Below are 25,159 nucleotides of genomic sequence, written 5' to 3'. Positions count from 1 at the left end.
TCTGATTGTGGTCTTGTGGAATATATAAATTATGTAACCATGCATTTTCAGTCAGAGAATGAATAAAAAAAAGCCACACAGTCAAATTGTGTCCACCAATATTTACTGTCATTGAAATGTATGGACAATTTAAACAATGTATTACACATGACACTAGATACATTACTTTATACTATATTTACAGTTGTCATTACCACACAAAAACTCTGGGAAGGTGGGTAAGTTCAGCAACTGTGAAGGGCCTAGTTTGAGGTTGGAGGCGTCTGTGCTGTAAAAAGATAAACAGAATTAGAAATCACATATCTGACAGTAGCTCCAGTGACATTTTAAATGTAAGTAACCTGGGTTGTTGGGGCAGGGACACCAAAAATAACTCCTTTATCTGGGCTCACCTGGTTGTGAGTGTCTGCGGTCAGCCATCCCTCTTAGGGTAGAAAGTCTTCTGCGCAGGACGGTGCCCTGAAGGTTGACGTTCACAGTATGCAGCCTTCATGTCCTGGAACTTTTATTGTGCAATTTTCCATATCTGTAACAAGCAATGTGTTAGACTATATTAGGGCTTCATTACATCAAATTACACAGCAGGGTTTTACAGGGTGTTGGCTACAGTCCCAGGACCTAAGTGGACTTGTGTGCCTTGCTCAAGTGCTCTTCAGCTGTGGATGGAGGTGTAGGTAGGGAGAGGTAAGGATGGGATTTCAACCTGCTTCTCTCTGATCTTAGGACCACCTCTCACCATCAGGTGATGGCTGGCTGCTACCTCAAATTTCATTCATGGCCCTAGTTATGTTCTGTAATCAGCATTGTTTTGACCTTACACAAATAAATGTAAATGCATTCTGCACCATGGTGGGCTGTGAAGACCTTTGAGAATATTTGCAGAACTACATACTGAATTGAGCCATCCGCCTTTCTCTTGGTTGGTGTGTTGAGATGGTGACTGCAGTCCAGGCTTCTTGGATTGGAGGAGAAAAGCTGTGGCTTTTACTGGCATAAGTATGTGGTTGTGGAAGGACCCTGTCGGCTGTTGACCTGAGGGAAAAAAGAGCACAAATTGCATATTAGCACAGAGCCCATGCTTAGACCATAGACAGATAAATCATCTGGCACAATCTGCATGCAACCAACAGAACCTAGAAAGAGAAAGATTAGCAGCAATACACAAAGGGGACAAGTATACAAAAACATGCAAAGTGTTCTGATAAGGTGCATGGAGGTAGTCTGTGTTGATTCCAGCAACCTCAAAGACTGAAAAGTGTCCCAGTGTGTTGAATTGAAAACTTGGCGCGTGCGCGCGCACACACATAGGAATATCATAATTTAGTGCAGTGTTTCTCAACAGGGGTGCCGGGGCACCCTGGGGTGCCGTAGGGCCCCCTCAGGGGTGCCGCGGAAACGTGGCTGATAAATAAATTATATAACATAAAACATATTTGTCAAAATTGATAAGTTAATGTTAGTCAGTGGAATCTTTGATCTGCCATTTACGCACAATAAAGTAAATATTGGTCACCCCAGCTGCAACTTTGAACGTAGGTCGTGCTACTAGGTTGTGTGTCTCCAAATGTGTTACATTCTAAGCTTGTGTGGTATCGGATGTGATACTATATGGCTACTTGGTTTGGGGTGCCTTGAAATTTTCCATGAATTGAAAGGGTGCCTCGCCTAAAAAAAAGGTTGAGAAACACTGATTTAGTGTATCAATTACAACTACAGGATCTGTTCGCTTTTGTCAGATAGAACTTTTGTTTTTCAAAGGCAGATCATTCCAAAAAGGATAGTAGTATCTGCAACTGGACGAAATTACATCCACAAACATGAATAAAATAAACTACCAGTGTGCGGTGATTCATTCTTCATTTACTTGGCAGCCTTGATATGTTGTGAAACAGGAGCAAGGAACAGCTATGGAAAACACCACACCTTGGAATGGACAAAACAGAACATTTCAATATAACCAGGGTAAAACAAATAATGTACCGGCATCTCCATGTGATCATTCAGTGTAGCCATCACAATAAAGATCTGCCGTGTAGCCGTCATTGTCATTAGGTGGTATTTATCAAATGCAAAACTACCGTCTTCTCAAAAACGACATCAGCGAGTTAACAACATTACACCCACAATCATGTAAACATTTGAAAACCCAAGGCAATCTATTTTGCAATGCTGGAGCGGCGAACAGGTTGTGCTTGTGCTTGCAACTATTACCAGAGTCATACAACAGAGACGTACCAAAGCAAAACATGCAAACGATATATTTTTGTAAACCACTAGAAAGACATGGGCTTTGCTGGTCAAAGTAATGTGTGCGTAAACATGGTAGGTTACTTACTACGGGGTGGATCCGTATTTAGCAACTGAACGCGGATGGAGAAGGGGTGCTTCCGTCCTCCTCCCAGCTGGTTTGTCTGGCTCGTTCGCACAACTAGCAGCAAAACACACAAGAGTAACCGTCTGAGTTACACATAGCAATTCTGAAAACGTGTTCATGTGCACAGAATAAATGCCACAGGGGGGAAAAACACAAAAAAATAAAGCGATTGAGGTAGCAGCTATGTTAAGCAAGGTAGCAGCTAGATATGTTGGAGCTTGAGCTAATCCTCTGACCCCTCTCAATGGATACTTGCTTAAAAAAAAGACACCACTGTGTCCTAAACCAATTCACAAAATATTATACAGACAAATATATTATCTCACCTCTCGATTAGAAATATGGTCACCAAAGCGTATTTGAAGCCGCTGCCGTAGCCGACATCTGTGTCCAAGAGTGTCAGGTCCCATTTCAAATTTTCAGCCCGTGTTGGAGTCTGGTCTTGCGAGTCCGATGATAATCCAAGGGAGTATGTTAACCTGACATGGTTAGTCTAGTGTTCCAAAAGCCAAAGTTCTTCCTGTAGCTCTGCAAAAGCCACCAAAGTTTCCAAGTAGCTCAGCCTGCTGCTAACTCTCGTTACCTTGCTACTAGCCGAGTGATGATGAGCCTTGTCGCGTGTGCATGAATGATGGGGGCGGGGTCGGTCAAGTTCACGAGTCGGTGAACGCGCAGGGAGGAGGGGTGAGTGCTGGCGGTTGATGGACGTGTCAGAAACCAATAGAAGTGATGATGAGTATTACTTCTATTGGTTGCCGTTTTCTTCTGACTACGCCCTCTACACTGGACCAAAAGATTTCGTTTTTTTTCCAAACACTCTATTTCAATGGGTGCTATGACGTCATGAGGAGTTTTTCAGATGATATGGTAAAATATGTGCCAGAAAAACATCTCCTATCCCACCTTTAAATGTTCTCCTTGGACGTCTGCTAAATGCTATGTAATACAATGTAATGTAATCTGTGAGTGTTTTCATGACATGCATTGAGCAAATGACAACACTTTTATTTTACAGTGTCGTTTCGGAGTAGCTACTACGTGAATCAACATGTACGGTACTATTATGTATACTGTACATAACTAGCCCTCGCCATATAAGGTATAGTACAAGTAGAGTTGCATCTCATTACTTTGTTACAGTGCATCCAGAAAAAAAAACTGTGAAGACACTTGGGCAGCACAGCCCAGACAGACGAATGAAGAATAACTTAAAGGGACACTGTGTGAGATTTTTAGTTGTTGATTTCCAGAATTCATGCTGCCCATTCACTAATGTTACCTTTTTCATGAATACTTACCACCACCATCAAATTCTAAGTATTCATTATGACTGGAAAAATTGCACTTTTCATACATGAAAAGGGGGATCTTCTCCATGGTCCACCATTTTGAATTTCCAAAAATAGCAAAAATGACTCTACTTGGACCATACTAGAAAATATTTGTTTATTACTTAGTAAACTTTCATTTCATCAAATTTGGCAATAGGCAGCCCAGTTTCATTCAGCAGCATAGTTGCAGTACCTTTTTTGACCATTTCCTGCACAGTGTACCTTTTAAAAATATCCACAAGTTCCAAGCCCTAAGCAATATGCTGATTATTTGGCACACTGAAGGGGGGTTTGGGCCAGGTATTGTAATAACCCTGTCTGTCTGTCTGTCTGTCTGTCTGTCTGTCTGTCTGCCTGTCTTTGTTTTTGTCCACTCGCCGTGTGTCTGGGTCAACTGCACGGGGTGTGAAACACACAACATATGACATCTAGCATTGGCCAGGGGAGCTAGGTCGCCATCTATGATTGCTCCTGTTTATCCTGAAAAAAATAACTGGAGAGGCATCTCATGCATAACTTTGAGCAAACCAACCGACTAAGGTAAAAACATTAACCGACTGGGCAGAAGTATGCAGCAAGTATATTTCCTTGTCCATGCACAACTCTCCCAGTAGACTACAGTCGTCATGAACATATTTCCTGTCTTTGTCCTTGTCTGGTCTTTCACTTATTTATATCCCCCTTTTTAGGTCCATGTTCAGACATATTTTCACACTCACTCTAACCATGCACGCGTGTCTTGTTCCTGAGACAGGCCTCCTGAAATAATAATGTTGCTGTGTGGTCGCTGTGAACCCAGGCACGGCTGGATATCAACAGCTATAAGCTATTTCACAACTCTAGCCCCTTATGTCATAAATAATTACAGCCCATTTTATTCCAGAAAAAAACATCTTCACCCCTTTGCGCAGAGCCTATGTTATAGCCTTACTGTCACCAAAACTGTAATGACAATGTCTTAATCTGTTGCTTTAGGCTCTCTATAGCAATGTTGTCATGATGGAATTGAGTCTTCTCAGCAATGAATGATGGCCTGATTGGGCTCGCCAGCGGGCCCATCTGTGCAAAGAGGCTACAGGAATGGGCAACTTTTGTTCGATTGTAGTCGAAACGCGTAGGCGTTATCCATTACATTAAAATAAAGGATTTTAAACTTTTTTCACTAAGATCAGTGTGCCTCGGATCATTCTGACTACCACTTTCAACAAGGAACCTTCTTTTTGGACCTTCACATTTTGGAGATAGTCACAAGCCAAGTTACTGAAGTTATCATGTCCTCTCTGAAGAGCATCTGATATTTGGATGGGAGACAGCTTGCGAATAACACCTGCCGTTAGCTTGAACATTAACCCTTTCATGAAGAGCTTCTGTTATAAACTTATTGTCACCAATATGGTAACGATTGTGATCATTCTTTCAGATCAGATCCTTATCTGTCACGTAAGACTCTTAGCCATGTCATAACAATGTTGCTATGTATTTGCTATGGGGCAGCCGTGGCCTAGTGGTTAGAGTGTTGGTCTTTCAATCTAGGGGTTGCCGGTTGGGATCCCCCCTGACCTCTCCCTACATCTCACTCCATGGCTGAAGTGTCCTTGAGCAAGGCACCTAGCCCTACACTGCTCCAGGGCCTGTAACCAATACCCTGAGAAATAATAGTTGTCAGTCGCTTTGAATAAATGAAAGCGTCAGCTAAGTGCAATGAAATGTAAATGTAAAAAATGTATTTAATGTAGGGAAGCTTTTTCAGCAAACAGTGAATGGCCGATGGAAGTAGGCCCATCTGAATGAAAGGGCTATGAAAAAAATACATTCCTAGTAACAGCATTTTAATACTTCTGAAATGGCATACAAAGAGGAACTTGAAAGAAAGGAAGTGACATAATCAGGCTGCCTTCTTTGATCAGGCTGGCATCTACGGTAGAGAGACAGGAAGATCGGACCCCTAGCAGCGCATTATGTTGGCATATCATTATCTCTACATACTTTGAGAATCTCTGTCTACGGCCTCCTGCTGTGTGACATGTAAAATTCTCTGCGTGTGTGTGTGTGTGAGAGCTGCTCTCTGCATCTCACAGGGCCAGTGTCTCAGCTCCAGCTGTAAGCCTATGTCACTGTACTGTCCATGTGTCACATCTCCTGTATGTCACTGCATTGCGTCTCATCTGCTGTTGTATGTCACTGTACTGTACTGTCCATGTGTCACATCTCCTACTGTATGTCACTGTACTGTACTGATGTGTCACCTATCCTGCTGTATGTCACAGTATTGTCCATGTGTCACATCTCCTGCTGTATGTCACATATTGTCCACAAACTCCTGCTGTAAGTCACTGTTCTGTACTGTCGATGTGTCAGATCTCCAGCTGTATGTTACTGTACTGTCCATGTGTCTCCTGCTGTAAGTCACTATACTGCACTGTCCATGTGCCAGATCTCCAGCTGTATGTCACTATACTGTCCTTGTGTCACATCTCCTGCTGTATGTCACTATACTGTACTGTAGCCCTCGGACCCAGAAAGGTTGGGGATACCTGCACTATACTGTACTGTCCAGGCACGCACCCCTGCTGTGTGTGGCCCTCCTGGGTCTCCCTGATTTGTGTCACATGGCCCTCGTAACCAGAGAGACCCAGGCAACAGGCATCAGGCAACGGGCATCAGACAACCTGGTCTATATCTTCACGTCGGGAGTTGCATTTCAAGACAGTGTATCAGTCTTGACCAGGGCGTAAATTATTAAGTTTAAGGGAATTGCTTGAAAAAGCACTGCAGAATATACGTACAGCGATGGCTCTGGAGAAGGCAACTGGAAGAACGGCGTTGCTATTGAGACAAAGGCCAGGCCTAGTATAGTGACATCTTACACATGCAGCGATGGAAAGGCGACCTGGGCAAACTGCTCCGGGGCAAAGGCATCACCTCAATTATACATAAGGGAGATGCAGAGACACACTCTTCTAATGGATAGGGCACAAAGTCAGAATACCAACCCTGACTCCCTCAGATCATTTGTCGAACCTGATACTGGTTAACTTATTATATTGATATGTTTGATGTTAGTACCCATGATCTAGCCATAAAATGACTACCGGTAATAGCAACATACTATAAAAGAAACACATTGGATGAAAAGAGAGTCCTTTTCACTCTTCAGAATTCTTGGAATGAGTAGATCTGAAAGTCAATGATGGTAACACTAATGATACCGATGCTGATAATTCATGGTGGTGTAACATTATTGTATGTGTTGCAGGCATTTTCACTCTTCATTATCCTAGTTATGGAGTTGAGCGTTAGAATAACTATAATTCTATCATAGCCATATAATGTAGCATTTGTGTTACCACATAGTCTGACATGTGCTAAATAGCCTGATAGTCAGTTTAGCCAAATATGTTTAGTTTAATTCTCTGGTCTATGAATTCGAATAATTCAGTAAAATTATATTCATTGAATGTTGGAAAGAGAGCCATGTTTACTGTGCAACAGATCTTTCCGGATTTGCTGGGCAGATTATAAAGCTGGCAAAAGAACAAGCTGTAAACAACATTTTATCTAAAACATTCTGCTGTAAATCAGACCTGCGAATCAGAGCACACGTCTTTCACGAGACCCATTTAGCAGCATTATGAAATGTCTTCTCCATGGAGAGACAGCTTTGCGCACCCCCGTGTATTCACACCATGGAAGAGCTTAGCTTGCTTTAGTGCCAGGGGCATTGTTATGCGTTATCCCTTCAAAAAAAATTGGAAGGGGGGTAAAGCCAATTACATAATACCTTGAGGACAGTGCCATCTCAAGCATCTGTGTAAAAGAAGCGCTGTCTCCCCGGTGCACAGATGTGGAAACATCTCCAGAAAGAGTCACACTGCGAGAGAGGAACCAAGCGACGCCACATGGAACAACAAGCGAGCTAACCACGACTCAAGCTTTAACTGTAGTATCGATCCCAAATGCGCTGGACAGCTCAAAAGGAAATTAAACGGTGACTCACGCCAGCACTGGCACAAAAGGAGACTGGTAGGTGCAACTTTTGATTCTATCTTGGGATTCAATAGACGATGCCATTACAAAAGTTGAGAATTGCTATGGTTTTCTTCGTGTCCATTTAAGCACCGTGAAATTCAGCCTTGATGTAGAGATTGTGTTTTCAAAAAATGCAAAACTGCCCAACACTACGCACAATAATGGAACCGAAATGCCCATCAACCGAGATGGTCTGTGTGGAACTGCACAATGGTCTGCGTCAATGTTGGTCACGCGTCTGCACAGTTCAGGGCTTAGGATTGATTATTGTTTTACCAAAAAAATAACAATAAATATAGGGTGTATAGCCTATAGTTGTCAACATCTGCAATGTAAATGCCTCATTGGCAGAACCATTGCCACTGTCTAAAATGCTAAGCGTTGTTTCTATGAACTCGTTTTCAGGGGTCTGAACTGCCTTGTCAGACGCACAGGAGAGTGAATCTGGAAATCCCTTACCTGGTAAGCATCTAGCTGTTCATCAGTAAATATCGTTTGCTTATTACCCATCTTAGTCGAGTAATTTTCTTCTTGTACAGATGCATCACATTGGAAGTTCCAAGCGTCTTCTCTGTTTTAGGCATTTAGGGCATTTAGACGTGGTCAGCCACGAAAATAATGAGCCGCATAGAATTTCAGTCCTTTCCGTCTTGCAGCGGCTTGGGAGCGCAGCACTATCCATAAATAACGAAGAAGACGAGATAAAGAAGCTTCCAGTACAAATGACTTTCAAATTTCCATTTGCAAATTGAAGGCATGTGTGAGGTTCATTCAAAAAAGCATAGCGTTGTTGTTCACTGGATCTAATTTCAGCACCGGCTGCTGTCCACCCACACACTGCCAATAGCCACATTGAGACTGTTACTTCAAGCAACTATTTAGTAACCACTAGGGGGCAGAAAAGTCAAGGCTATACGCACTCTTACCTAATTTCACCTTTTTGTGTTTAAAAGTTTCGAGCTATCGTGGTCAAAACACAAGGCATTTTACTTATGTGACTAAATAGTACGACAACCAATTTATATGTATTACCCTTTGTTGTTGCCTACTTCGAAGACCCAGTTCGCCTACTTCAATTCATGAGTCATAACTCATGAGCATTCCTCAACTACAATAAAGACAGTAGGCTAAGCTACAGATTCGTGTAAAATAAATAACATCAGCATTTGCATTGTGCATTGTACACGTATGCATTTGCATAATAATGTAAGTCTGCCTTGCAAATTGCACACATTTCCTTGGGGGAAAGGGCCGTGGAGGCGCGTGTCCCAGAGGAACATTTCAGTGAGTACCCCTTGACCCACAGTATCCTAGTAACGAGAATGTGTAAACAACTATTTCCGGGTGTTTTAACACGCTCAAAGTTAATTAACTGATGCATGCCTTATTTGCCTCGATAGCCGGGTTTCTCGTTATTAGATAATGGGACATTGAATACACGTTCGCTATAGCTTACCGAGGTTTCTTGTTGGACTAGAGCTCTATGACTTGTGAATTACAGCAGGGGCAGTTCACACCACACTGGCTCGTTAGCTATCATAGCGAGTTCGCTAACACTTGCACCAGTTTAGCACCTCAACAGCACTACTGTCCTCTGCCTCTCGGATGTTAGCCGAACGCACAACGTCAGCCGTCCGGCAGACTCAGCAGGATGATTATTTAATGTTTTGATGGTTATTTAATGGAGAGGCGATCCTGCAATCTATTTGAACATTTTGCTCGCGGTGCCTGAGACTAGACATTGGGAGGGATGGACTCAAAGAGAGATAACCAAGGTAAGCCGCAATCAAGCTTGACACCTATGCATAGCTCTGACCTAAAATGCAGTAGGCTGGATGATAGACCGGGCTGTCTGGTCCATCCTTTGCGCTGTTAACCAGTCAACTACAAAGCGTCCTCCTTCCTTCTAGGCTTGCTGGTGTAGCAACCACAGCGAAAGCTGTCTGCAACAGGAGAACGACAAATCTAGGTTAGCCATGGAGGCGTAGCATTAAAGCTCAGTCTATGTCTGCTAGGCGTAGACTTTAATTGCACTCTCAACATAGCGTGAATTTTCAGACCAGCCACAGTACATATGCAGTGAATTTGTAACCATATGATTTTCAAAATGTAGACGTTACGATGTCAAAGAACACCCTCACATTGGTGCCGCAACAACACCCCCTTTTCACCAGTTGCTATTCAGCGAAATTTCGCAGGTCTGCGCTTGAATAAAAGATGCAAGCTTGTTTCACGTCCTACAAAACATTTATTTAATTTATTCATCTTTTAAATGGGGCTTTGTACATTACTCTTTAAGCAAAGTCGGTGCTCATAAAGACTTGACTTGGGGATTTCATCATCATCCATTGTTATAATACTGCATATTACATGATAAGTGTGATATGCATTTCTAAATTAAAATATGCAACAGTTCCCAGTGGTTGCCCTGTTCATCACGACTGTTATTCATGTCAAAATGGCCGTTTTGCCCATCATTGTTATGCCTGCCTTCTGTCCAGCACTAGCCAGGGAGTGGACCATGTCCAACCCTCATCAAAGCTGAATGTACCCAGCCCAGGTCAGCTCAGTAATGAAAAAACTCAGTCATTCATAAAAACTCGTTGTTAGGCACATGCATACAATTTTTTTTTCAGATGAAGTCGTTGTTAGTAGCAAACATTGCCAGAATGATGCTGTGGTATAATGTGAAAGCTGACTGTTGTGTGTGTGAGAGCTGTGATTGGATAGTCTGGAAGAGGATTTTCAACTGGACACTAGTCACACATTGGACGACGAGCTGTTGTGAGCTTATAGGAATGGACAAGTGCCTTTGTGGATTTGTGTGCTCTTTCTTTCTAACCATTGTTCTGCAATATCACTGTCTGTCTCCATAGAACCAGACTACAGTAAGATCACCACATTACTGCTCAAGTCCAGGACTGGGGAATTCGATGTGGAATCCATTCTGTTTCTCAAATTGAAAAGTCTCGGTAAGCTCGCCTGTACACTGGACATTTTGCAGTGTTATTTCAACACATGGAGATTCGATTTAACATCTTCAAGAGAGTATTTGGTCCCAGAGTGCTCTCTAAGTGTTGAATTAACGCTGCGTTTTGACAGTGTTTAAAAGCAGACTCACTGAGGTCACCTTTACTTGAATACGTTGTGCCCTGCCCTGTGCTTTTGCCTCAAGAGAATCAGCCGTGCCCAAGGTTGTCTGATGAAATCGTTGTGTGCCCCACAGGAATATGCGATCTGGGATGCATTGGAGAATGTATAAACCTTGAGAGGCTCGATCTGTCTGGAAACAACATCAGCAACTTAGCTCCCTTGGCGTCCCTTCGACTTCTCCTGGTTCTTAATGTGTCTGCAAATCGAATTTCCAATATAGGTGTGCACTTTACACTACATCTCCCTCCTACTGGGGACATGGTCTTATTTTGCACAAGTTACTTAATATTATTACTGTGTATAGTACATACACATTGTTTGATATTTTTTGGTAATATGATGAAGGAAGGAAGGAGGGAGGGTTAACCGGTAATCTTAAATTATACAACGTTCGCGTGCCTGATATACACAGCACTGATTTTTTTAAATTGTATTTTTCACATAAGCCTTTTTTTTTGCTGTGCAGACAGGACCTGTCATGTCCAGCCACTGTTGCCAGATGGAAAATGCTGAATTATCGTACTAAAACCTAAAAACTATCATTTTTTGGGGCTTTTTGGGAGGAAATTATTATTATAATTATTATTATTATTACAACCGGTTAACCGGTGGCAGAAAATGTTAACCGGTTAATGTTGATCCGGTCGACTATCGGTTAAACGGTTACCGGCTAACATCCCTAGAAGGAAGTGGCTCTTTTGTCATGTTTATTGATCTGTGTGAGATGTGTAGGCTTTAATCAATACTTGTTACATTTCAGACCCCTTGTCTAGCTGTGAAAGCCTACAGAGTCTTAATGTGGCTGGAAACCTTATACCCAGGTAAGGCCTACACACACCACACATGTATGTATTGTGTGAGTCAGTATTGCTGAGAATAATCGGATAACAAAACTGTGCACTGTTAAAAAGTGAATGACGATGTTGTATCAGGTTAAACAAAACCTAATGTTTTGAACATGTTTGAAGTTATGAAAGTTTTTAATGTGTGATTGTGTAATAGGCCTATGGTGGTACCTGTGCAACATTTCACTTTTAAATTGAAGCCAAATATGCATATGTTGGATGTGCATATGGTTTTCACACTGACTATCTGTATTTGTGAAACTCCCAACTCCCATTGTCATTGTGGCACTGCACTACACAGCACACAGTGCTCAATGCACACAACGAAATTGCATTTATGCCTCACCCATGCAGTGCGGTGGGACGGTGCCATGCTCACTCTACCTCAGTCATGTAGGAGGATGGGGGAGAGCCACACCCTCCTAGTGACGCAACACCTTCGGCGTTGCTTCTAGTCAGGCCAGGAGCAATACAAATATTGTCTATAAGCTCCGGAGAAATCGGGAACTCCACCCACTTTGTCGGGATGCAATCAACTTTGAGCAGCTCAAACGGCCCTGGGTAGAGGCGTGTTCAAGGCAGGATGTGGTTTAAAGGGACAGTTTGGTAAATTTCAACATGCAGTTGTAATGCTCACACTACCCTGGACTTGTCAGTGCCTGAGATTTTTTTTTCTTCTTCTTCAGCCGTTTCCGAGATCCTGGTCATTGTAATGGGGGCAGCTCTTTGTTTACATTTCAAAAAATTTTTTTTATTTATTCCCAAAAACATCCAAAAGGTTATAAAACATCAGCAGACAACTAGCAAACAGCAGTACCTTTTGGGAAAATATTTGGAGTTGGCCTATGTTTCATTTTTTAAAAATGTAAACAAACGCTGCCCCCATTAGAATTGCTCATATCTCGGAAAGGGCTGAGCCGAAAAATGTGGCATCACCAGGAACTGACAAGTCAAGGGTAGCGTGAGCAATACAACTGCATGATAAAATTGACCAAACTGTCCCTTTAAGCAGACTTTCTATTGAGACAGCCTTTTCTGGCCTCCACCAGTAGCAAACCGAGGGAGGCAGATTAACCAGGCCGTTTGGGAAACGTTATTCGTTATCTTCTTGGTCAACATCTCGGTACGAGATTTGAAAGTCGATGATAATCAGGCAAGTCACTCACACACTTGTGTATTTTGTTGGTATCCACAGTCCTGACAGCCTCCTATGCCTTAAGTCTGTAAAAAAGCTGGAAAGTATTCGACTTAAGGACAACACCTACAACTACTCCAACCCAGGTAAGAGACGTGCTCATCACCCTTGCGCTTGTAACTTGAAACAGGTTATGCACGTGCCAAACATTTCTCATATGAAGCATGTTATGACGTGTGCATTATTTCATCTCATATGAACCATGTTATGACATGTGTATTATTTCATCCAGTGTGCAAAAACCCCTCCTATCGGAATATACTCTTAGAGATGTTCCCGAACATCAAAGTCCTTGATGGTGAGTCCACAAATATGGCATTGCTCTCCATTTTACACTTTAAGAATAATTTATTGGGTTTGAATGTAATGGATTTATTTAAGTTGATTGATTACTGTCATGTGTTATGTAAACCTTTAAGGTGAGCGAGTGGTTGGGCGGGGAAGTGACTTATACCAACTATGCAAAGATATCGACGACACCATAAAAGGTAAGTGACTATTTGTGTTTATTGCCTCTTCACTTCAACAGCATTTTAAAGGCATGAGGTCGGTCAATGAATGAACTTCCGCATTGTTCATCATGGGAAACGACTGTTTAAATGTTTTGCATGTGTTTACAAACTGATCAAGCATTTTAATTGCACCCCCTTCCCTCCTGCGAGCATCTCAGTGTAATTGAACAAGTGAACCATAAAATAGATTAGTGCGAGGGCATCCAGCAGACTTTATTCCAAACAAAATTGATTGGGCGGGCGGATGGAAACACAACTGGGCATGCTATGACTATTGTGTAAGCAGTGAACCTGAGTTTGTTTGGATAATCAGAATGTCCTGTTGTCATGACTACATAGTATACTCACTCTCTCTTCCTCGTCATTGTTTAACAGCTGGTATGTATAAAAATGGACAGCTGCCTGAGATGCTTGACTGCAAGCCTTGGGTGGAAGACGGCTACTGGGAGATAAAGCGCTCGAACAACGCTATAGTTGACGAAGCCTACAAACAGTTTAATGGTAAAGCATGTCCTTTCAAATTACTACCTGAAAGCATGTCCTTTCAAATTACTACCTGCTTTTTTTCATGTCTGAAGTATATGGTTACTGTGGAGTTATTAATAGATAATGAATGCTTTACTAAGTAGTTTGTGTGTGTGTGTGTGTGTGTGTGTGTGTGTGTGTGTGTGTGTGTGTGTGTGTGTGAACAGATGTTCTCCATGAATGTAGGCAGCTGAACAACAGAGCTGCTGTGGCCATCTCTCAGACGGAGAGAAGCTTATGTGGGAAGAACCAACCAAAGCAGTACGCTGTTTGACACAAGCGAATCTCCTCATATAACAACATGATTCATATATCTGAAGTCATCTGCTCATTTACATCACATGATGGACCATTGTCATAATAGAGAAACATAGCTTTATAAAAAAGAGTTTGTACCAGCCTGGTTTTACCATAGACTTGCATTAGTTTCCTACTACAGAGGGAGTGGCACGGACAAATTCTGCACCAGTTACAGGCGGGAGAGGTTTGGATTTGATTTTAGCCAATTACTAACCCCTGCTTACATACTGCCCGTATGTAATGCGTCATTGTTCACCCCTGTCCCTCGTCCCTCTGAATGGCCAAGTTAGCAGGAAACCCATGTAATCTCTGTCCAGAATATCACACCCAGACATGAAGTGAGTTACGGAGAGGGAAACGAGAATTGAGTGGAGGCTTAAGGATGGCAAGGTCAGGCTGTTCGGACTGCAAGACCCATGTGGTAGACATACTGTATGTCCTTAACCTTCCATCAGAAGCAGACGTCCAGGCTTCAGAGAGTGAAAGTCCTGCCTACCTGTTGAGTTTTCACATACTGTAGTTGATCAAATTACTGGAATCACCTGTATTGAAAGCACAAGCTGAAGGGGGAAAACAAACGACAGGACTTGTACTTTCTCAGTCCAGTTTGTCCCTCTCTGCTTTACGTGTTGGTGTGTTTTTTGAAGAATTTACCTTTCCGATGCTTCAGACGTGTTTCGACCATGGTGAAAATCTAGAGCTGTTTTTCTCCATTAACCCACCCTGTTCATCAAGTCATCTCAGGACGCCTGCCTCAAAGTCCTTTGCGCTCATAGCACAATACTGTACAGAACACAATGCTTTAATTACTGCTGCTACATGGATGAAAAAGGAGTTTTCTTGAACATAAACTCCATAAACATTTTGAAACAAATGTGTGTTTAAGTTTGGATGTTTGCGTTATGCCATTATGCACTGCTACTATGAACATTATTATTGCTATTATGGCCTGGTTGTTTGGCCTTGGCTACAGGGTATGTTTTGTGTCTGCTGGGAAAACTGACATGCTTTACTTGTTTTTTGTTCTAGCAAGCCATTTAATATTGTATTTAACGACATATCAAAGTCTTGCCTTCGAGTCTCTTTCAGAAGTCTCTATGAGGGCAAAAATGCAACTGGCACGAAACGAACAGAATGTTGACAGCTATTGCAGTTTGCTTCATCTATACGTTTTGTGTGAGTTTCCCAAGTTTAAGTTGACTGTATTATACAAATGACTACATGTTTTATGACATTACCTTAGCAAAGGCTGCATAAAGAGATGTATTTGGGGTAGTGACTGTTTCTTTTGTACTAGCATCTCTAACAAAATCGTATCCACTTATGCCCTGAAATTCACTTGTGTGTGCACATTGCCACCTTGTGACAGAAAGGGCACACTGTTTTCCATGCACATGAGACAGTTGAAGGTTACCTCTCCAACTCTCTTGCATGGAAAACATTCCTGTAGGGATATGAAAACCATGAATGTAGTGTAAATGTAAATGTAGTGCCGTTTCAGTCAGCCAAAGCAAGTTTGGGCTACCCTGTGTGACGGCTATTTTATTTTCTATTTTTTTAATCCTTACCTTCAGCTTCTTATGCATCTGTTGGCTTTTCCAAATGACATCTCGTTATACTTTGTGTAGTGACAAGTACTTCTTGTCTTACTTCAACTATTTCGATTTTATAAAATATTTGTCGATTGGACCCAAGCCATTTGGCATTTCATGTAACGCTACATTGAATAAAGATTTTCTATGTCATGCATCTGATTCAAGATTCAAGCTTTTATTTGTCACATGCTTTCTTGTACTGGCACAGTCGGCAGAGAAATAAAAAATGCAACGGTTTTGTTGTAATAATAAATAATAGAATAATGACAGACTAATATATTAATATATAAATATACTTGCAAAATTGAGTGATAAACAACATTGTGCACTGTTTTTTTTTAATTACACATAAACACACTCATTGAACTATTGGTAAACACTCATTGATTGTGAGATTCTGAAGCTGAAGATTATTGAATGAATGTTCATAGCACATTCAGTTGTATGTTTAGCGGTCCAGTGTTCTGCTTCATCCGTTCCAGCAGGGGCGAAGACAACTTTCCGAGTTTTTGGAATACTGAATGTGCTCCCTTTGCCAGTCAAGGTTGTGAGAGCGGTTGCCAGGTTTGATCGAATTACCCCCGTTTCAAATAATAGTAGTAATAACAATTATTATAATTATTTAATAATTATTATTATAATTATAACAAATAATAACAAGAACGTTTTGTTCTTATTATTATTTGTAAGTAATTATTTTTTCACAATTTTCAGTTGTTTCATTTTTCGTATCTGAGGGGAAAGTGTAGGATTCACTCAGAAGTGCTGTAGCATGTTGAAATAGTTGAAATCACATTTAATTTGTGAGCCATCACTCAGTGTAGAGACTACTTGCAGTCGTTAAAGTATTGCTTTATGACTTTCTGTTGTATCCACGCAAAGCCCTAAAGCACGGGGTTTGTAATATTCTGGCAACCCGGGTTGCTCAATTCGGAGGATGGGATACCGGATAGTTGCGTCTGCTGCCACCACAGTCACAGACCAGAAGTGGAGCTAAACCTGCGAGGATGGCTGGAAACGCGTGGAGGTCAACGGTAAGTGAGAGGATGTACACCATTAAACGAAAAAGACACAATGTCCATCTGAAATCTGAGCAGTTAAGCTGAAACAGTTGATTTGTTCTGCCACTGGTAAAGATGTGGAGATCTTTGAACTTCGGAGATGATGGGTTGGAGGCCTCTTGTTTCATGCCCTTCACATCCGATCTGACAGAACATGTACAGTAGCTCATCGATGTTGGTCCATAATTAAGCCGATGTATTGAGGGACACATCCTTACCTCGGTGTTCCTGGGTCATGCATATCATATCAAGGTTTGATCGCCCACGTTTTGACCATTGGTTGTTCATGAAAATGGGATGTGATGGTGGGGATTCCGTGGCCGCTTTAGCTTGCTAGCTAATTTTTGTATGATACGTTAGCATGCGGAAAGGGGAGCAATGACATGCCGCTCAGTAAAGCCCCAGTGCTAGAGCTAGCTGGCTAGCAGACTAACCCCACAAGCATCAGCATGTAAAGAATCCAGCTTCTAGGACGTTAGCTGACAGCTGAATAACTTCGTTGACATTTAGCAATGCTGCCTAACGTTGTGCCAACACACATGTGCTTACCATTTTCGCAGATAATAAATCTTCTGGAAAAATACGGTTTGTGGATAACAGACAAGAGTAAAACAAATGAAGTAAGCTCAGTTGTCCATTACTTTTGGCAAATTGCCATCACCCGGTAGAGCGGTAGAATGTGTGGACAAGTTAGCCAGCCAGCCAGCCAGCTAGCTAGTTAGCTTGCTAGCAGGCTTGGTGACTCGCAGCTCACTAGCTAGCTAACTGATCAAGCTTTACTGGCAAATCTGAGGTGGACATTTTGTTTAATTTGTTCATTTGTCAATGAATAAATGAGACACCCTATTGAAGAAACAAGGGAATACTTGTTCGGATGATGGTTCCTCAGGTAATCATCCTCTGAATAGAGTTTCAGACCAAGGTCACTAACAGCTTTACTTCAAATGCATACATCCCGGTTAGTCGACCTTCTGCAGATGCAAGGTTTCGTGAATCGCTCTCTACGGCGCATCCCTTTGCAATATCATGGATGCTGTTTTGTTGTCATTGAACGACATAAGAGGGGATGTGGGTTTTGTGCAGTCTGGCGAATGATGCACATTTCCTAGTGACGACTGCTTTCCCACCAGGTTCACTCTGGTGGTGGTGGTAACCATGGAGTGACAAGTCTGCTAGTTTACCCACTCCCCCTGGCATGTTTGAAAACAACAACGTTGTTTCCAGGTTGTCGGATCTTTTCTAAATGCAACTTCTAACAACTCATCCCAAATAGCGTAGTGTACTGTAATTTACTTACGTTGAGTTTGATTTCTTTCTCCTGTTTATGTGTAGGAGTCAAAATGTCCTTCACAGATCTGCTAACCCTTGATCATGGTCTCAAAGATTCCCAGAAACAATGCCAGACACAAATTGAGTGGTAGTCAAATGAGAAGGACTATCCACAATATAATTGTAGTGTTGAGGTCTGTACTCCCACAGTTTTTCCTCAAACACACATTTGGGCTGCTCATGCTGGAATGCAACTGGCAATGACGTCATGGAATGGATCTTTGAGACCATCATTTGTCAACCAGGGATTAAATAGTTACTTTCTCAGCATCAAACACATTGGCGATAAGAACTCATCCTTCACTCTTATACTTTATTCAATATAGTCTCTTGAGCCAAACCACATTCTCCAGAATTAAAAAGAATTAATCCCTGTTTGACTGCATGGCGACATGCATGCATGTGTGAAGTGTGTAGAGCTAACTGACCCCCTCTCCCTGCTCAACCCCTGTGTCTCCTTTCCCAAACTCCAATGTTGACATGTGTTGTATGTGTATGACTGGGAGACATCAAAATGTCACCCTTTGTTTACCTCACCACCATCACGAGTGTCACCTAATTTCAGTCCTATATTAACTCTGCTTGAATACTTCTGTGATGTACGCTTATGCTTCTTCTTCTCACTGTGTTTCTCACCTCAATGTTAAAAGCGCAAGTGGCTTGTAACATTGATCGGCCCACTACATTGTATTAGGCCTACCTCTTCCTCTGGGTGAAATAAGATTAACACTTCCCCAGGCGCTGCTGTGCATGACTGTGATCTGCTTAAGCCGTAGACGGGCCAGAACCAATGATAGGTCACCCAGGTGACTCACAGCAGGGGTCACAGCAGGACAATAAACATGGCTGCTCATTCTTGTATCTGTGTGCGCGCGCTTTCGAGGGGGTGTGCTATTCTGTTCTTAAGGTCAGATGGTCATTCTCTGGAACTGACAGGCAGGGCTGCGGACAGCCTTGACCGTGCCCGGGACAGAATCGTCTGAAAATTCCCCCCCCCTTCTCGCTACATTCAATGTTATAGGGTCCCGAATCTGGGCTCCCGCTTTCCCTGGGCTTTGGGGCAGCTGACCCGTTTGTTCCCCTCTCCTGTCAGTGGGCCTGTTAAACTGGCACTTGCTCTGGCACTAGTCCTACTTGGCACCTGTCCTGTTTATATCTTGGTCAGCCAATCTGTGTGTGTGTGTGTGTGTGTGTTGTGTGTATTTGTTTCTTTATTTGTGGGCCTGTTGAAGGACCTATGTGTTCCTGCTCACCTGTTTTCTTCTATCCGTGTTCCTCTTCCCGCAGGTGTCCCGTGTGATGGGGGCGGTGAGGACCCAGACCCCTCAGCCCAGGAATTTCACCAGAGGGGTGAGTCTTAGGGATGGCGAAAATTGAAAAAACTCAGACATAGACTAATCTAGGTAAGGACATAGACAGTATAGACATAGGTAGTACTCATACATGGACATACGACAGTATGGACATAGACAGTGCTCATACAGACATTTAAAGTGCAAGACTGGACAACAGAAGACTTGTAGAGAACATACATTAAGAGGAGGTATTTGTTGTGCTTTTTCTAAAAGTCCTTTATAGCGTTCTGACATAGTAATAGTAGCATTTTGAAGAAAAATAAATATTAAAATAGGTCTATCAAGTACACCAGCAGCAGCAGTGTGTGTGTGTGTGTGTGTTTAGTGCAGGTAGAAAGTGCGGTGGCTGCGCAGACAGGACCTGCCATATCCAGCCACTGTTGCCAGATGGAAAATGCTGAATTATCGTACTAAAACCTCAAAATTATCGTTTTTTGGGCCTTTTTGGGCCTTTTTTATTAGCCTGATTATCATCGACGCTCATATCTCTTCGAGACTTGGTCTGACCAAGAGCAATTAACATTTTCCAAACGGCATGGTTGACCCACCTCCCTTGGTTTGCTTATGGTTGTTTGCTTCCCGACAAAGTCAAAGGAGTTCCCGTATTTGCGGGAACCCAGAAAGAACTTGCATTGCTCTTGACCTGACTAGTTGCAACGCCGAAGGTCACTAGGAGGGGGCGACCTGGCTAAGTGACTATGACTACCGGTACTTGCAATCACCAAGTAGCACAGCGGGTGGGGGCAGCCGTGGGCTAGTGGTTAAGGACATGGACTTTAGATCAGGGGGTTGCAGGTTTGAATCCCACGCTTCCACTCTATCTCACTGCATGGCTGAGGTGCCCTTGAACAAGGCATCAAACCCTAGCCTGGTCCTGACCATCCCATAATACTACCATTTCATTTCGTATTTATGGTCTGGCATTTGTTTGCTCTGAAGCGATTGTAGGAAGCAGGAAGTTTGCACTCAGTTATGGTTTGAAATCATTGGACACCTCTCACCCAATCGCTGGCAGTTACTCAACAACAACATAGCGCAGACCAATGGCTCTGGCGCAGATGTGTACGTCATTGTCACGAGCGTCCTCCCCCTTTCGCCCCCACGTGGGGGGCGTATTCGATTATTGGCTGTTTTCTGGGGGGGGGGGGCGTTGCGATCAAAATTCTACTGCTCCAGGCACTCCACAGAGAAGCACGGCCAGTAGCGGAAGTACGTAGGATGGCTCGCGAGGCTAATCAAACCCCGCACTGCTCCAAGGACTGTAACCAATACCCTGTTAAGAAAATGAGGACTCTTCTATTAGGTGATTTACCACAAGCTCAAGGTTAACTTAACCTGGTTTGCTACCGAGCCGGCTCCTTGGAATGCTCCCCTGGTATGAACCTCTCTGCCTCTGTCATGTTTGCTTATGGAGGCCCCTCATAGATTACCAACAGGGACTGTGGGAAGTGTGGCCCCCACAGAGGTTGTGTCCATATGCCAGAGAGGTGGCCTTAAGATTAGAAGGCTGCAGGTCGGAATCCCACCCTAACCGCTCGCACACCTCCATGCTTGGCTGAAGTGGCCTTGAGCAAGGCACCTAACCTCACATTGCTCCAGGGACTGTAACCAATACCCTGTAAATAACCAAGTCATTTTGGATAAGTGTCAGGCAAGTGTATGGCAATGCAATGTAATATGATCAGTCACAGTAAATACTGACTGACCAGAGGAGGCGATGTACAGCAGCGTTGTCCTCTCGACACGGGTCATTAGTGACTTGGGGCACTGTTCCCTTTTTAGTAACTTGCTGTGCTTTAGTGGAGAAGAGTACGGAAAGCCCATTGGTGTGTGTTTGTGTTAGTGTGAGTGTACGAGAGAGAAAGGCGATTGAATGGCAATGAGTTAATTATTGCATGGAAAAGAAAGTTGGTTGTATTATTCACGGATGGAATCGTCTGCTGTACAAACACTGTGATGTTTAAGTGAATAGGAACATTGGAGGAATTTCAAAGACCAAAAATAAAACCATGTGCTCTTTATTGTTAATAGATAAGGATTTTATTCAACTTAATTTACATCAGCTGAAAAAAACTAAACTCTGACACACTGCCCATTTTACAGTAGCTGTATTCACAATGTTTTGGTCTTAAACCTTCATCAGGTAAATTGTGTATTTAAATTACTAGTTTTAAGTGCATCATTGTCTGTGTTTATAAAGGCGTTGAGGGCTTATTCATGGTCAGAATTCGCATCTGAACTGTGGATAAAAGCTGCTCACTCACTGATTTTACCTGAATCTCTGAAATATGATTGACCTTTATGCATAATACAGCTGCATCAGCAGCAGCCGACCACTGTCTGTTATCATGCATCCAGAAAGCAGGCAATTGGAGCATTTCTACTGACTCCCATCTAGAACACACTGCCACAGGGTCATACGTAGCTGGGCCTTTCATGAAGAATCTTTAAAGCAATGTTGTACCATTTCTGGAAATAAGCTCAATTTATGCTTCAGTGAAATAATTGAGGCCAGGCAAGGCAATTTTACTGTGAAGCGCATTTCATACATGAATGCAATTCAATGTGCTGTAGTAAAGTAAGATAAAAAAAATAATGTAAAATAAAATAACATGAAATAGAATAAAAATAAAAAACACAAGGCATGGCAGGTGAAAATTGAGTTTTCCCTTTCCTCTGTTCCTCTTTCAATCGTTTGCACCAGATGCCACATCAATTCCAAATTAGTTTTTTACTTGTTACTTTAAATATGTATCATTTATACTTGTATTTCAGTCATTTTATGAAGAAGTTCTCGTGCATTTTCTCTCGCTGAAATATTACATTTCCTTTGCCAGCTCGTTTACAAAGCACAACAATTTTCTCCTTTTTGGACTTGTTCCATGTAAACTTGCTTTGCCTTGCCCTGATAAAAGATTGTTTTCAAAATGACCCTGCACAGTCTAGCATGAATGCATGAATGAATACAAATGTTATAAATGAATACAAATGTTATTGTAATGTTGTTGAGCTGGGCGTGTAGTGTAATCAGGGGTGTAGTGGGCGCGGAGTACGCAGTCCACCCACTTCTCCTGAAGTGAGATTTAAAAAAAATCTTCTGCCCATATTTTTATACAAAAAGGAATGAGCACATAGCAGTATTGCAGGTGATTGACCAAACAGATGAAAACTGAGAAGCAATGACGGTAGATTAAGGACAGTTGTGGGGGTTGACGTGATCTAATTATTTGACGACGTTAAAAATGGCGTACCCCCACTTTAAAAGTCCCCACTACACCACTGAGTGTAATAGCTGGCCTGGTGCCAGCAGTGGGCACTGGTGTAGAGACTACAGAGTGAGAGGCTCCCTTATTGTATTGTATTATATGGTTGTGACGTCATCGGTCGAATGCTCCATTCATTTCAACGGGGCTCCCCAACGTTCGCACGTCTGTTATTTTTCGATAACGGACGGGTTGGTCTATAACAGACCGCTGTCAATGGCAACAAGACTTTTCACTGCTAAAGCGACTTTTCAACAAGACTCTAATCAGCTGCTGTGATAGACAACACCTGTTGTCCTGGCTACCTAGCTGTTGCCTAGCGGTGTTCCACAACGGCACTGTTTTGTTTTGCGCAGCAACAATCTTAACATTAAATAGGCCTAAAGAAATGTCCCCGCCATGTGTGAGTCATTTAAGTATATCCATATAATAAGCGGGTTAACTTTCGGCGAGTCGGTCGCTTTGTGGAATAGCAGCACTTCAGAGAGAACAAGACCCCTCCGCTCCGCGTCGGGGTCTAAAGATTCTCTCTGTCGTGCTGCTATTCCACGGTAGCGACCTTCTCGCCGAACGTTAACCCTTACGTATTATATGGTGTTGGTTCAGCTGTGTTGCTCTGTTTGGCTTCCCACAGCTGCAAACGGTTACACTAATCCCTGGGGATGGCATCGGACCAGAAATCTCATCAGCTGTAGTCAAGATATTCGAAGCTGCTAAAGTAAGTATCTGATAACACATTTTTATATTCTCTCTCTCTCTCTCTCTCTCTCTCTCTCTCTCTCTCTCTCTCTCTCTCTCTCTCTCTTTCACGCACAGACTTCTCCACATGGACAGACTTTGTTTACAAACACGCCCCACTCCAGACTGCTCTTACAACCCAGTTATGGTGATTCAGAGTTCATACAGTAGTTTTTCTCTGGTGTTTTTCTTTTCATATTTTCTCTGGTGTTAAGTCCCATCTTGCACCTGGCTGAACCACCTGAGCGGGACTGAACCTGCCCGTTAAGCTAAGAGTCAGAAAAGAGACGCTGCTTTTTGGAACTGTGAATTGAGGCTTCCATTTAGGTTAGATAAGTTAAGTCTTCATTAGCCCTATAGAGTTAATCATTTTCACACCCAACAATCGATACCTTCAAAGAAAACCTATACTCATGAACGGTGTGACGTTTTCCATGTGCGTTACGCCCATTTGTGGGGGGAAACAACCCATGCAAGTCAGTTGGTGATGTTGGGGTTTAATAAACGAAAGATACGGACCTGTAGACTAGCGTTCTTCACGCGCAACATGCCGAAAACGTGTTGTGTTGCCGGCTGTTCAGATATTAGAGCCAAACAGTCGTGGCTGAAGCATGGACTGTGTTCATTTAGACAAGCCGATGTAGCATGTAAGTTGATGAGACATTCGGTTTGTTTTCACCCATAAAGGGGCGTAACGCACATTTACGAGCAAAGTACCCGGAGGGCCGTTCCTGAGTATGTCTGAGACATACAGATACAGTGCATAATGTGTGATGTGTATATATAATATATTATGTGTGTGTAGTATACACACCCATCCACCCCTATTCCTCCTATACACCACTTGCATGCACCACCCACCCCCACCATGTAACCCAGCACACCTTTATTCTGTTGTTCTCAGGGGGGAAAAAGTTGGCCACCTTTGCCCTTCGTCTTATCAGTACACATGCACACACAGCCCTCGCTGAGGGAGAATTTTCACATGGGGGGGTTGTTGTTTATGAAACAAAAGTCCTGTACCTAAATAACTGTAAGCTGCTCTGAATACAAGTGTCTGCTAAATGTAAGGAATGTAATCAGGGCCCTAAATTAACTTTTTCCACCACCAGCCAAAACGGCTTGCAGATGTAAATCTTACTACACAAACACACACTCACTAATGGGTCAAACTGGCTAGTAAGTTGGTCTTTTCTACCAGCCAAACTGGGATTTCACCAGCATTTGGCCAGTTGGCTGGTGTTAATTTAGAGCCCTGAATGTAATAATGTAATGTATGGCTGTGCTGCCCCATCCATAGGCCCCTATCCAGTGGGAGGAGAGGAACGTTACTGCCATCAAGGGACCAGGAGGGAAGTGGATGATCCCGCCAGAGGCCAAGGAGTCCATGGACAAGAGCTTAATCGGACTAAAGGGTATTTAAGGCTTTTTAATTATTTCTAATATTTTTTATTTATAATTTTATGATGAAGTCGACAAAAAATAGTCTCTTTACATTTCCTTAAATGTCATGAGATGAAGATGAGATGAAACGGAATAGTAACAAGGCAGTCG

General features: G+C 42.6%; 2 protein-coding genes and 1 long non-coding RNA gene across 4 annotated transcripts in view; 2 read left to right on the top strand and 1 right to left on the bottom strand.

Annotated features, from left to right (window-relative positions):
• Positions 1-66: 66 nt before the first annotated feature.
• On the bottom strand, positions 67-3,190 carry LOC134446999 (uncharacterized). 2 transcript variants are annotated; one of them, XR_010034554.1, is made up of 6 exons: positions 2,701-3,190; positions 2,336-2,428; positions 1,836-1,923; positions 893-1,032; positions 393-526; positions 67-268 (listed from the first exon to the last, which is right to left on the bottom strand). It is a non-coding gene; the product is annotated as an uncharacterized LOC134446999 (long non-coding RNA). The 2 variants fall into 2 exon arrangements; XR_010034553.1 differs by lacking the exon at positions 2,701-3,190 and having other exon boundaries at positions 2,336-2,694.
• A 5,862-nt stretch (positions 3,191-9,052) lies between these two features.
• lrrc61 (leucine rich repeat containing 61) lies at positions 9,053-16,018 on the top strand. The gene is made up of 9 exons (XM_063196283.1): positions 9,053-9,509; positions 10,611-10,706; positions 10,961-11,107; positions 11,648-11,708; positions 12,928-13,013; positions 13,160-13,225; positions 13,347-13,415; positions 13,815-13,940; positions 14,132-16,018. The coding sequence occupies exons 1-9, from the start codon at positions 9,485-9,487 to the stop codon at positions 14,236-14,238; spliced, it is 783 nt and encodes a 260-aa protein (XP_063052353.1). The 5' UTR covers positions 9,053-9,484; the 3' UTR covers positions 14,239-16,018.
• A 759-nt stretch (positions 16,019-16,777) lies between these two features.
• idh3a (isocitrate dehydrogenase (NAD(+)) 3 catalytic subunit alpha) overlaps positions 16,778-25,159 on the top strand; it is an 18,177-nt gene continuing 9,795 nt past the window's right edge. Inside the window, exons 1-4 of the mRNA XM_063197748.1 lie at positions 16,778-16,893; positions 19,537-19,599; positions 23,502-23,585; positions 24,906-25,020. Of these exons, the coding sequence (XP_063053818.1) occupies positions 16,867-16,893; positions 19,537-19,599; positions 23,502-23,585; positions 24,906-25,020 (289 nt within the window). The 5' untranslated portion in view covers positions 16,778-16,866. The remainder of the gene's footprint in view (positions 16,894-19,536; positions 19,600-23,501; positions 23,586-24,905; positions 25,021-25,159) is intronic.

Source organism: Engraulis encrasicolus, chromosome 4 (genome assembly GCF_034702125.1).
Source record: "Engraulis encrasicolus isolate BLACKSEA-1 chromosome 4, IST_EnEncr_1.0, whole genome shotgun sequence".
NCBI lineage: Eukaryota > Metazoa > Chordata > Actinopteri > Clupeiformes > Engraulidae > Engraulis > Engraulis encrasicolus.
The sequence above is the reverse complement of the archived record's forward strand: the minus strand, read 5'-3'. Positions and strand labels throughout refer to the sequence as shown.